The 13,394-nt window shown below is 37.5% G+C and overlaps 1 protein-coding gene across 4 annotated transcripts in view; it reads left to right on the top strand.

The window, feature by feature from the left end:
- Positions 1 to 13,394, top strand: part of Ppef1 (protein phosphatase, EF-hand calcium binding domain 1) — a 163,814-nt gene that overhangs the window by 95,848 nt on the left and 54,572 nt on the right. For all 4 annotated transcript variants that reach the window (XM_013509899.1, XM_005414441.1, XM_013509901.1 and 1 more), the window contains exon 8: positions 3,711 to 3,757. In XM_013509899.1, the coding sequence (XP_013365353.1) occupies positions 3,711 to 3,757 (47 nt within the window). The remainder of the gene's footprint in view (positions 1 to 3,710; positions 3,758 to 13,394) is intronic.

The raw sequence follows: 13,394 nt of genomic DNA, 5'->3' as shown, positions 1-13,394 counted from the left end.
TTTGGTGTGGGAGCTCATGCCGGCTCTGTCACTTGGAAGCCAAAGTTGGGGTGGCAGCCGAGGGAGAGAGGGGTGCACGGACTGCAGGAGGGAGAGAGGTTGCAGCCCAGGCTGCATGCATGGGGTCCTAGAGAGCTAGAGGACCCTAAGCTCTTCTTGGTTCTTAGGTTCCTGCTGCATAATTTACTGAAGGCTTTTTTGGAAGACCTGAACCAGGTAAATGATGATTTAATTTTCTTTTTCTTTCCTTCTTTCTTGTCTCATTATGTCACTCGATGAGATATGGGGGAATGCAGAGGTGCTGGGACAGACCACAGTCCTCCAGGGAAGTGCTCTGAGGGTGGGGAGCTTGCTAAGCCCAGGACACTAAATACAAAGACCAAATGTAGAGTGACTGTCAAGGTGTTCTTGGTGACAGTGATTTGTAGGAATATCCAAAAGTCACAAATGTATGAAAAGGTTATAGGAATGTGGATTTCCTCCTCTGCCATATACCCTAATAATGTTCCTCAAACCTGAAAAAACCTTGGATTCAGCCAAGCATGGCAAGCACACCTGGATTCTCAGGACTCTGGGAGGCTGAGGCAGGAGGATCACTGCAAGTTCAAGCACAGCGTGGGCCATTTACTGATTTAGTGAGAACTTGTTTCAAAATAAAAAAATAAAAAAAGGGCTGGGGATGAGCTCAGTGGGAAGATCCCAGTATTGCAAAAACAAAAAGTGAAAAGTATATAAATACTGGGTTCAACCCCTGGCCCTGAGACTGCTCTTGTTTCTCCCCGGGTGTGACTAAGTGATTCCAGGTAAGTCACTGATCCCTGCATATCAAATGGCAGTGGTGACATTTACTTCCACCTGTGTCCTGGAGGTGCTGGAGGGTGAGGGGCAGCAGTGGCTCTGACACTGACCCTAGGGGCAGCTGCCATATGCATGCAAGCTGGCCCTCATCACTGTGACCCTTCCCAACACTGCGGCACCATCCTGAGGCTGGCATCACCACCCGCAAACTCACATAAAATCACTTGGGGTATCTGATGAGTTTTTACTGCTTCTTGCATCTGCCATTCACAGAATTACGAATTCTGTGAATTCATAGGAAACCAGACACAATTCCTCCCAGTTCCCTCATGCCAACGTCACACGGGGTGGAGAGGTGGCCTGGAGCTCACACACAGCTGTTCCTGTCTCTCCTGTCCCTTGGGGGGCATGGCCAGTGAGTGTCCCAAGCACAGAGGTGTGTTTGGGGCGATGACGAGTGGACCCCCAAGAAGAGCGGACCCCCATGGAGAGCATGCTTCATTTGGTACCTGAGGACTCGGTCCGAGGCCTGGTTGGACTTAGACACATCACAGCTCTGGTGTTTTTCTTGGGCTTTTGCCAGTTTCTCTGCTGCAGCAATAGGGCATCCAGAGAGGCTGCAATCACAGAAAGGGCTTTAGTGTCTGGTCTTGGATAACTTGTGATGCAGAAACTCAGCCACCACCTCTTTCTCTCTGCCAGTGAGGCAAGGCTTCCTACACCCAAGTAGGGCATCTCCGCAGGTGGAGGGGTGGAGCAGAGAGCATCCCGTTTTTGTTTTGCTTGTTTTTGTCTTAGTTTCCAGTAGAAAGTGCTGAGGGCAACACCATGTATAAAGCATGCTCTATTCTTCCCAGGAAGGACAAGTCACATTGCATGTGTTTAAGAGGACATGAGCCAGCTAAACTTTCAGAGAGAGAAAGAGAGATACCAAATCAGGGAGAGAGAGAGGGAGAGGGAGAGGGAGAGGGAGAGGGAGAGAGAGGGTGTGGGAGGAGAGAGGAGAAGAGGGAGGAGAGAGAGGAGGGAGGAGCTGGGGACAAGAATATACTTTTACAAGTTATGTCCTCAGTGACTCACCTCTTCCTGCCAGGCCCCACATCCTAAATGGCACATTCATCTATGAACTCACCAATGAATTAATCCACTGATGAGTGTAGTGCCTCCATGATCCAAATACCTTCTAAAAACCCCGCCTCTGAAAACATGAGACTTTTGGTGGATATTTTAGATCTAAGCCATAATAATTCCCTTAACGTAGAAATAATTATTTTGTTTTTAATAGTCTTTGAAAATTTTGCTCATCATTTAAGATAGAATTTAAAGTTGAGTCTACATTTCCAACATCATTTTCTGTTTAAGAAAGTATTAGTAAAGGGAGGACATTATGATAAATATTTATTTTAACCTCAAAGTGTATTTTTATGCACACATCTAACTATTTCCCATAACTCTCAGCATGCATGAAATATGAAGATTTTTTACTCTGTCATTAAAGTATAAATGATAACCAATTCTGTAATCATGTTTGTGCTTGCTGTGGAAATAGCTTTATGTCTTCTCATGGTGTTTTACTTTTGCTATCCAACTAGAAACTACAAATATTTTTATAGCCTCAACTATGTCTTTTTTCTGTGCTAAAGGTCAAACCCAGAATCCTCAATTCTTAGTATGCTGAAAGAAGTTCATTTCTTTAGCATGCCAACTATTATCGTCTTGTATACCCAAATATTTGAAAGACAAGTGATTTTGAAAGATTGGGAAAATAAAGTAATTAACAAAATAAGCTAAACTGATACAAGAAGTTCTTCCATCTTTATTTCCTTACCTCTAGAGTGAAGCCTATGAAAACATGACATTTAGGCATTTGCTAACATTAATATGCTCTTAATGTTATTGTTAATATTATAGTCATTGTATTAGGAAGTGCTATTGACATAGAATTTTAATTTTATTATTCCCTCTGTAATTGGAGTCTTTTGTTGCATACATTTGATTAATCTTGTTCTGAATTTTAAGCAAACTGAGGAAAAATATTCCTAAATTCAATTCTACAGTAATTAAGTTAGATATAAAAAGTAAAAATTTATGAGCAGAGCTTATGAAAGACAGATATTTTACCCAGAAATGTTTATACAAATAGGGATTTTGAATATTCATGTAGTTACACTTATTTTTTAATTAATAACTTCATATATTCTTATGGTTTCTCTTAGTTGGTTCAATTTTTATTTTATATAACTGTCTCATCAAAAGAAGGTCAACTATCTACTCACAAATTTACTCTTTCTGATGCTATGACTGGAGCATGTTCTTTCAAACACTGAGTACATTTATTGAGTGCCTACAATTCACTGGTACAATGGTAGGCCCTTGAGGATTTAATGCCGACAGTAATGGATACTACTGTGGCTCTCTTAGGGTTTACGGAGTATGTAGTACAGAGTAATCCCTAAGAGCTTCAGTTTTGAAGTGAGATAGCATTGTTTGAATTCTAGCTCTGATGTTTAGTATCTGAGTAACTGCATAAGTTACTTAACTACTCTGAGTCTCATTTTAGAAATGAGAATGATGAAAGGAACACTCATCTCATAAGTGTAAGGATTAAACAAGATAGCACACATACAACTTTAGCATACTGCTTGTCCCAGAGTAAGTGAAGTCCTGTATAAATGTCTGCAGGAAGCAGGTAATTACAATACCAGATACCTTCCCCACTAGAGGAGCAGAAGGAAGGGGAGCAGAAGAACAGAGTGCTGTGGGAGCAAATTTCCTGCTGAATTAATATCATCTTAGGGTAAAAACCCAATGCCCTGAGAATACTTGGAGTATTTGAGTTTTAAAATTCTGTAACAAACTAGGCATTGCATCTTGCTTCCTTTTGGATAGTGATTTTTTAACTTGCCTTCTAGGTGATTTGCATGGGAAACTGGATGATCTTTTCTTGATCTTCTATAAGGTAAATGATTGTTTTGCTAAATATTTCCATTTTTGAAGGCAGTTCTAAGGCAAATAGCAGTACTAGTTTTGTTAGAGACATGTACAAATGCACATGTAATAATAACAGCTTTTATGCAAGAAACTGAAAGGTTTATAGGAGAATATTGATGTTTTTACAAACATCTCATAAATTTGTTTAAAAATTTAATTAGGGTCTTTGTTCAGTTTTACTGTTCTCTGTATATCCGTTAGGATTTGTACTTGATTATATTTATTGTCTTTGTTTTAAAAATTTATTTATTTGTACACGTTTTCAATATGTGATTATTGTCTTTATTGTCATACCTATCTAGGTGGTGTAGGATGAAAAAGGAAGCCTCTGTTTTATTTTGCTCAGAATAGAACATGTCACACACCAGTCTTCTCTTTCAGTGCGCACTAATTTGTATGAAAGGAGTGTCCTACAGAGAGTTCCAAATTGCTCTTTCCTCTTCCTGGATTCACCAGCACCGGGCTCCACTGCTCTTTCAGCGCTATCCTTCTCTTCATTTCTTGCATTTTGCTTGTGAAAACCAGCATGGAGGGCCCAAAGCAGCTTCTCTGACATGGAGTTTCTCTGCATCTCTTTGCTTGGATTTCTTTTCTCTCTGAGCCCAGAGTTGAAATCTGAATGTTTGCTTCTGGGATGCCCAACTCTTATAGAAAACAGGAGGTCCCCACCTTTACAGTGTCATACTTTAACACTGGTCTTCTGAATGCCTCTTTTTAGTTAATGTGTTTATTGCCCACCCATACATGTCATTCTCACATCTAACGTGCCAAATAATTGGGCATAACATAGGTATCTCAAACCAATTGAGAAAAAATATATTCTGACTTCTACGACCTACCAGTTCTACTCTTTGAAACTATGAGAGCTTGAGCCACATAACCTCCATGAATCTCAATTTGTCTTTCAACTATAATACTATCTTGAGCTTCTACCTCATAAGAAATTGTCTTGTAGATAACAGCACAAATATCTAAAAACAATTTGAAGCCATACATTACAATAGAAATACAAGGTTTTTTATTTCATTCATCCAGAAGGAAGTTTTGGAAGAGAATTGGGTAGGTCAAACCAGGAGTAGGTGAATGAACCTGGTTTAGGAAGAGATTTAGTTAGGACTGCAAGGACAGAAAGCACAAGAGCCAGGGAGTGAGGTCAGAGGAAGTAGGAGGCTATTCAGGTAATCAGTCGGTATAGGAATTTCAGGAAAAGATTGGCTGGTAGGGAACAATTCTGGACATTAGAATAGAACTCAAGCTGCTTAGGGAAGGAAGAGAGGCCAGAATGGGGCTACTCAACTGGTAGAAAGGGGAGGACTGCAGGATTGGAATGTTTCCTAGGGTCATAGAGCCAGCTAACTGTGGAGCGCCTTAAGAAGCAGCCAGGGTAGTTGTAGGGGAAGTACTCCCTGGTGAAGAGAAAGTCTGAGGCAGAGTCTAGAAAGTGAGTGGCTGAAGTGAGTGTGGAGGAGAATATTGTGGATAAGGAGCGCAAGACCTGGAAGGCAGGTGTGTTAAATGGGTTGGACACGTGGAACAAGAGATGCGGAGCTGGGAAGGAAGTCTAGTCAGAAGACCTAGGCCTGAAAGGAGGGTGTCAAATTGTTGGTCTGTTGGTGGCTCTGAGGAGCAAGTGGGTCTTCCCCTACTCCAGGTGTTTGTGCTGATGAGAAATGGGTCCTTTCTTTCAAGAGAGCTGCAGAAGTTAGTTCAGCAACCAGATTAAGGGAGGCCCAGGTTTATAGAGAGAATTCCTTCAGAATGAGTTGAAGGGGAAGGGAGTTTATTTACTATAACATGGGGATTTACTGGCTAAATTGGAAAGCTGTGGGAGAGGTAGAAGGATGGACAGGTGAGAAGAACCCAGGAGTTGTGCAATTTGTTCACTTCAGCACATAGTTTCATACTATATGTTCATAAGTTCAGCCCTGCTATTTTGATTTCTTTTTTTCTTTTTTTTGGTTTTTCTCCGGTACCGGGAATCGAACTCACAACGTTGTGCTTGCCAGGCAGGCGCTGTGCCGCTGAGCTAAATCCCCAGCCCCAGCCCTGCTATTTTGACAATTACAATCCAAGGAAGGAGGAAAGGGATTGGGGAAGAGATGTGGAGAACAATAACAAAATATCTGGTAATTTTTTTTCTAGAGCCTTTGAGGAATACATAAAAAGGAAAATAGTTAAATAAGTTAAGTTAGGAATTTAGTCCCTAAATTCCAATGCACTTAGAAAAGAAAATTTCCTGAGAGGTAGTTGAAGATATTAAGGTGTGATCAGGGATAGAGCCCTAGAGCAGACAGATGAGAAAATAGAGTAATGTTTTCTGACATATTTCTTTGACTGCATCACCAAAACCTTATGGAGCATGTAAAACTGGAAGGTGCTAATATAAAGATTGAACAGCAGGAGGTGGGTGGTAAGAAGTACTATAAAAGGAACTAAAGGTGAAAATATAGCATTCAAATGGAAAGAAGAAATATTTTGAGAACTAACCAATGGCAGTGTTCAGGAAGTAGGGATTGTGAGCCCAGGAATGAGAGAATGAGGTACTACTCTATTATTTTTAGGATAGGCAGGGGAAGCGGGAGGTGAGAGGGATGTTTGGAAAATAGAAGTTTGCAAGAGCCATGAATTAGAATTCTGGAAGACTCAAGTGAGAAGAAGGTAAAATACACCTTGGACTTGGACTGGACCACACACATCAACGGCATAATTTAATAGGGGGAATTGAAGGAAGAGCCACCGATGATAGAAGGATTTCACCTTAAGAAACTGAAAAGAGATCTAATGTACTCATGTACTGTGTATAAGATTCTTGCTAAATGAATTGAATTTAGTTTCCTTTGCCACAAAAATGGGTAACTGTGAGACGATTTGTTAATTTGTTAATTTGTTTCCTGATAATTACCCTTTTACTATTTATATGTATCTCATAACAAGATGATATACATATATATAATGCATTCAATAACATTTATTTTTAAAGAGGAAGAAAATAACCACTATAATGAAACAATGTGGGGGATCACACTGTTAGTATTTTCAACACTGAGAAAGCAAGAAACAGTGAAATGATATTACTTTAAAGGGATGTGTGATAACTGAATAAAGATAGTACTTCCTCTTATTAGAAAAAAACAGTGAAAAGGTGGTGTAGTTAATGGTGTCTCTCTGAGAAAGGAGAATTGCAGTGTGAGTGTGTGGTAATAGTGCTGAATCATTTAGCTTATGGCAGATGAGTGTCCTAAGATAAAGGCGATGAGATGAAAAGCAGCACACAGAGATACAGCTTTGGAAACTCCAGTCCTATGATGATCTCGAACTTCCAAAAGTCAACATTCTTCCCTTTTCTGTTTCATTATTTGTGGCAGTTTAAATGCAGAATGATAATAACTGCACCAGGTTGGTGCTGCCTAAATATCAACTGGTCTGGAAATCATGTTTCTCTATTGGTACAAATGATAGTACTACCTAAATACTCAGATGTCAAACTTCTGTGTGATTCCTTATCTTCACTTACCACTTTTATGATCACAAACCCAGGATTAAGTAAAATAGGATCTCTGAGCTCTTAAAATGGTTGCCATGAATCTAATGGACTTTATTCCTAAGGCAGATCCTGGCCTTTCTGGATATATATCAGGAAGAACTTTTCTTACACAAGGTTCACACAAGTTTACCTGTCTGGCTACTTGGCTCACAGCAGATTAGAGAGTAGAAAAGGAAGAGGCAAAAGTTAGGTATAATGACAGCAATAAAAAGCAAAAGCTTTGCCTGGCAGTAAGAGGAATGTGGAACTATAAAACTGAGATAGAAATGAAGTAGTAATATTCAGTGAACTGGGGCTGTGTAGTATAGGGAAAAGAGTTCTAGGCTGCCCAGAAGTGCTTGAGGGGATGCTTAGATTGATGAGCCTGCATGATCAAGAATGTTTTCAGTTGCATGGTGTATACTCTGTGAAGAAGTAAAGGGAACAAATGGCATATTTTAAAAACTCCCAACCTAAATGGTTAAGACAGTTAAAAATATACTCTAGCTTTTAAAAGAGTATGTGTTGGTTATTTCAAAAATTCATTTCAGCAATGCTTGCGGTAGGAGTGATTATCGTTACTGGGCCTTAGGTATAGGAGGATGAGCAAACATGCAAGAGAAAAATTAATTGAGAGAAGAGTAATGAGATAAGAAAGTAGTTGAAGAGGAAAGGATGAAGAACATCTTAAGTGATTAGATGAGGGGGAAGAGTGTGGAGTGGCATCAGAATCAAAGGGAGTACAGTAGAGAGTAACTCAGGGAGTACAGTAGATACGTAACTATGAGCTACTCAGTCACTTCAGGAAATGGTAGAATTTCTCTGATGGTTTCTGATTCTCATTGTGATACTTTGTTCTCAATCAGTGTATCAAAAACGTACTGAATCCCAGTCACATGTAATGCTTGACTGGTTCACTGACAAGAGCCATGAGATTGAGTCACACCAGTGTAAGCTACAAGCTCTGAAGCTTCTGTTTAGAACTAGATACTGGTCAGACTTTAGCTTATATTTATTTTATTATTATTTTCTAAGGGAAAAAGAACTCGAATTGTGGGAACTATTTTGGCAAACTATATTATTCTATGATTTAGCTGATTCTTCTCCATCAGTGTAAAAGAAAAACCAGGAAAACCTCAGGCTTTGAATTAAGGCAAGATTCTTATCTTTCAATTGGTGTTTTCCTAGACACTTTCTTCTTCATTGTTTCTTTTTTATACTATAGCATTAGTGGGATTTTAAGGCTGGGGCTTATGCTAGACCAACCAAGGGCATAGCCTGATAGGAAGTTATAATGTGTCCTAAGATAAAGGCCAGTGATTGTTTTTAAAGGATTATATGAGATTTTGGTTTTTCTTATATCTGGTTATCCTTAAAAGTGGTATCACTTAGCACCTTAGTACTAATGAGACATTTTTAGCTCACACAATCCCATCTGGGTTGGAAAGGATTCTTCCCCCACTGGGTAGCACATTCTTAACCATGACAGGCCTTTACTAAAAGGGCATCTCAACTTTACATGACTTTAAATATAATTTTATCATCAAGTGAAGCAATTTACATATCATTAGTTGGGTCATATTTTTAGATTTTATTTTCTGAAAAGGTTAATTCTAATCAGCCACTTTTGCTTAATTAGAGTGACCAGTTTGAGACACTTCATTCAGAGCCTCAGCCTTACTAAAATTACAAGATATTTTCCCTCATTAAATAGAAAGCTTGAAATTTTAGATCAAGGATTAGCAAATTAGTTTGTTAAATTTTGTTAAATTGATGCTGTATGTGGCGACCTCCAAAAGCTGAAAAAGAGCTGCACATGGACAGAGGGAAGCTAATTAGCTCTTAACCCAGTGGGTGTCACACTGGCGCTGTCCAGTGGAAGCCCTGCTGCCCTATTTTCCTTCTTTCACTCACCTTCCCATCCCCCAACCCCGGGCCTGTAACTTTCTTTCATTCTCTGTCACTGAGATGTTTCATGATGCCACAGTGATCAAATCTTTTCCTTTTGAGATTAAACTAGTATTATGTTACAGTTAGAAAAAGAGACCTATGAAATAGGGTTTTATAAAACTAAACTAATATGGAGTTGAGGTTCAGAGGTTGTTGTATGATGTATCTTAGGAAAATATCCAAATGTGTTGGGATGACTTCCAGATGTCTATTGTCAAATGTTTCAGCAGGAAATAGGTGAGAATGTTGGGAAATGTCTTGTTTTTGTCTCCTTTCAAGTTAATTAATTGTAATCTGCTATTTTTTCCCCTTCAGATCATCTAAATGCTGTTTAGAATTGTGGTTAGCCTGTGTTTTCTATTTGTCAACTTAATCTCTATGCTATACATAGTTTGTTATATATCAGCTGCAGAATGAGTCAGAGTTTGATTTACTGGGACTGAAAGAAGGATAAACTGTAACATCAACTTTTGCTTCTTTGAAGGAAACCCAGAAAAATCTCAGTAGCCTAGATGCTAAATATCCTAATATTTATGTCCTAGGACACTTAGTTCCTCAATGTCCTGTTTTCCACTTCTCTTATTATTCCACAACTAAAGTACATTCTAACTCAGACTATACGGAGTACTTTGACTAATTCTCAACCAAGAAGACAGGTATTATACATCCAAATCAGTTTTGCCTTTTTTCAGTCTGTTGCCTCCAGAGGATTACCACTTAAAGGACTATATTAGCCATTCAGAACTCTTTTGGGGATCATTTTCAGAGATTGTGACATATTCTATTGAGCAAGCTTCATTATAACAAATCTTGGTCTTTTGAAAATGTGTAATTTTTTGAAAAGGTTAAAACTTGTTGAGTGTCAAGTGTGTTGTATTATGTAGCTAGTATAATTGACCATTACTATTTTTGGCTTAAAATGAGTTTTAGCAGAGAAATTCACATGTTTTTTATTCACAGTGGAGGTGAAATAAGATACAGGTAGCAGAGTCCACTGACAATCAAGTTTGGCTTAATTGGAGATGAGAAGTTTTAATACAAAAAGATATGTCATCAAAATGGAGAACAGATTTACTACTCAAACAACAATTTTAGATTGTTGAGTGCTTTCTTCAAATTTTAAAATTAAGGTTATTCTAGTTTCAGGAAATGTATTGGGGAAATTTTCTTCTTTTTCTATTGTTTGCCATAATGTAAATCTTTGGGTTGCAAAATCAAATTTACCTATACATTGTAACCACCCAAATGATTATAATGTGCAGCCAAGGATGGGGATCATGGTTTAAATCACTGTTTGCTCTTGAAAATGAGATAGTCTGGTATAAAACCACATGGAGCCAAAGTATTGTTCAGGTTTTCTACTTCTTTTGAATCAATTTTGGTGGTTATTTAATTTTTAAGGAAATCACCCATTTCTCTAGTTTGCAAAAAAGTACATTGCTGTAGATGATGATCTTGATGGGTTTATCAATTCATTTCTTTCAAAGATCTATTTCTTTTTCTGAAGAACTCTTTTCTTCATCCCTCTATCCATCATATTTGGACTGTGGGTTATTAAACAATAACACAAATAATTAAAATTATAATCAAATATACAACATTTGTGAAGTGCTCACTATAAACTGGGAACTTTTTATCATTGAAAATATATTTCCAATATAAAAAAGAAGTACTGTTGAGATATTTGTGCCATGAGTGAAACAAAATGCCCCGGAGGTTAAATAATCTGTAATCTGTCCATGTTCACAGAGTAAGGGAAGAGGATGGAATTTCAATCTATACAACGTTGTTCTAGGATTTGTTCTGTAGCGAATAAACTCTGAAGAGGAGAGATTTCAATGAAGGGCAAAATATGTACAGATCAATAACAAAGCTAATAATATTAATGTGACCTCCAACAACTAGAGTACAGTTTTTTTTTCAGATATACTAAAACATATGCAAATTTAATTTGCAATGTTAAATTTACTTTGTCATTGATTTTTCCTTGAATAAATAAATTAGTCACAGTATAAAAGTAAAATCCTCACCACCTAGGGATGGGGTGAGAAGTATGCTATATATCTAAAACGTATGTTTAACTTTCCTCTTTTTCTAAATGTCTTATTTTGGTATAAGTAATAAGATAATACAGTCTTTTCTATTTGATTATATTACCTGGGATTAATGTGATATTTTTGTTTTTTATTAATACATGTTTGCTGTACATAATGATTACATTCCTTGTGATAGATGTATATAACACATCTTAATTCTCTTTGGACTTCTCCCCTCCTCTCCCTCACCCCTTCCTCCTTCACTAGATCCTCTTCCCATTTGAGAAAGATCCATCTCCCTACTTTTTATTATCTGTCTTTTATTTTATTCTTGTTTATATTTTAGGTGTCTCAGGTAAGAGAAGTTATGTAATATTTAAGCTTATGTATATGATTAGTTTTATTTAACATTATGATCTCAAGGTAATTCCATTTTCATGCAAATACCTCAAGCTGTCTTTCTTTATGGCAGAGTAGTACTCCATTGAGTATGAATACCACATTTTCTTTATTCATTCATCTACTGATGAACACATAGGCTGATTCCAAGATTTAGCTATTATGTGTTGACATGCTATAAACATGGGTTTGCATGTATCAATGTAATATGATGTCTTTAAATCCTTTGAGAAGATACCTAGAAGTGGAATAGCTAGATCAAATGGAATTTCTAGTTTTAGTTTTTTGAGGACTCACCACACTGATTTTCATAGTGGTTGTACTAGTTTACATTTCTACCAAAAATGCAGAAGGGTTCTTTTTCCCTGAAGCCTCACCAGCAGTTGTTATTATTTGGTTTCTTGATGATGGCCATTCTTTCTGGAGTAAGATGGAATGTCAGTGCTGTTTTAATTTGTATTACTCTAATGGCCAGAAATGTTGAACATTTTTTCATGTGTTTAGTCCCCTTTGTACTTCTCTGAGAAATTTCTATTCATTGCAGTTGCCCACTTTTTGATTAGGTCTTTTATTTTGTAGGTCTGCCTTTTTTTTCAGTTCTTTATGTATTCTAGTTATTGGTCCTGCATCCATAGAATAGCGAGCAAATTTTTCCCTAGTTTTTAGTTTGTCTCTTCACTCTGTTGGTTGTTTCCTTTGCTGGGCAGAAGCTTTTTAATTTGATGTGATCCCTGTCAAAGATCAGGAGGCTAATTGCATCTGGAGTTGATTCTGCATCCATTATTCTGTTTATTGATCCACATATCTGTTGTTTTGCCAGTACCATGCTACTTTTATCACTGTAGCTTTGTAGTATAACTTGAAGTCTGGGATTGTGATGCCTTCTGCCTTGCTTCTCTTTCTCAGCCTTGCTTTTTCTATCCTGGGTCTCTTTTGGTTCCATATGAGTTTTAGGATGTTTTTTTCCAGTGCTGTGAGAAATGCTAATGGTATTTTTATTGACATTGATCTTTTACTTCCTTGGTTAGGTTAAAACCTAAGTATTTAATTTTTTTTGATGCTATTGTGAAAAGTATTTTTCCCTAATTTCTTTCTCAGTGAGTTTATTGTTAGTGTGCAGAAATGCTGTTGATTTTTGTGTGTTGACTTTGTATCTTGCTATGCTACTGAATTTGGTTATTAATTCTAGTTTTGGTGGAATTTTTTGGGTCTTCTATGTAGAGGATGATGTCATCTGCAAAAAATGATAAGTTGACTCCTTCCTTTCTCTACCTTGTTTGATTGCCCTGGCTAATGTTTTGAAAACTATATTGAACAGGAGTGGTAACAGTGGATAGCTTTTTCTTGTTCCTGATTTTAGAGGGAAAACCTCTAGTTTTCCCCTCATTTACTGTGATGTTTTATCAGATTGAGAGAAGGTCCTTCTATTCCTATTTTCTTCAGGACTTTTTTTTTTATCATGGATAGATTTTGGATTTTGTCAAAGGCCTTTTCTGTGTCTATTGAGATGATCATGTGATTTTTGTCCTTTCTTCTGTTCATATAATGTACTGCATGTATTGATTTGTATATGTTCATTTTTCCCTGCATCTCTGGTATGAATTCTACTTGCTTATGATGTGTGATCTTTTGATGATTTGTGTGTTCTGTTTAACAGTAGCATGGTGAAGTTTATTTTATTTTAATTTTTTATTTTT

This window comes from Chinchilla lanigera, unplaced genomic scaffold (genome assembly GCF_000276665.1).
Source record: "Chinchilla lanigera isolate Chin_1 unplaced genomic scaffold, ChiLan1.0 scaffold00185, whole genome shotgun sequence".
Taxonomy (NCBI): domain Eukaryota; kingdom Metazoa; phylum Chordata; class Mammalia; order Rodentia; family Chinchillidae; genus Chinchilla; species Chinchilla lanigera.
Note: the sequence above shows the minus strand (reverse complement) of the source record. Positions and strands in the feature narration are given on the sequence as shown.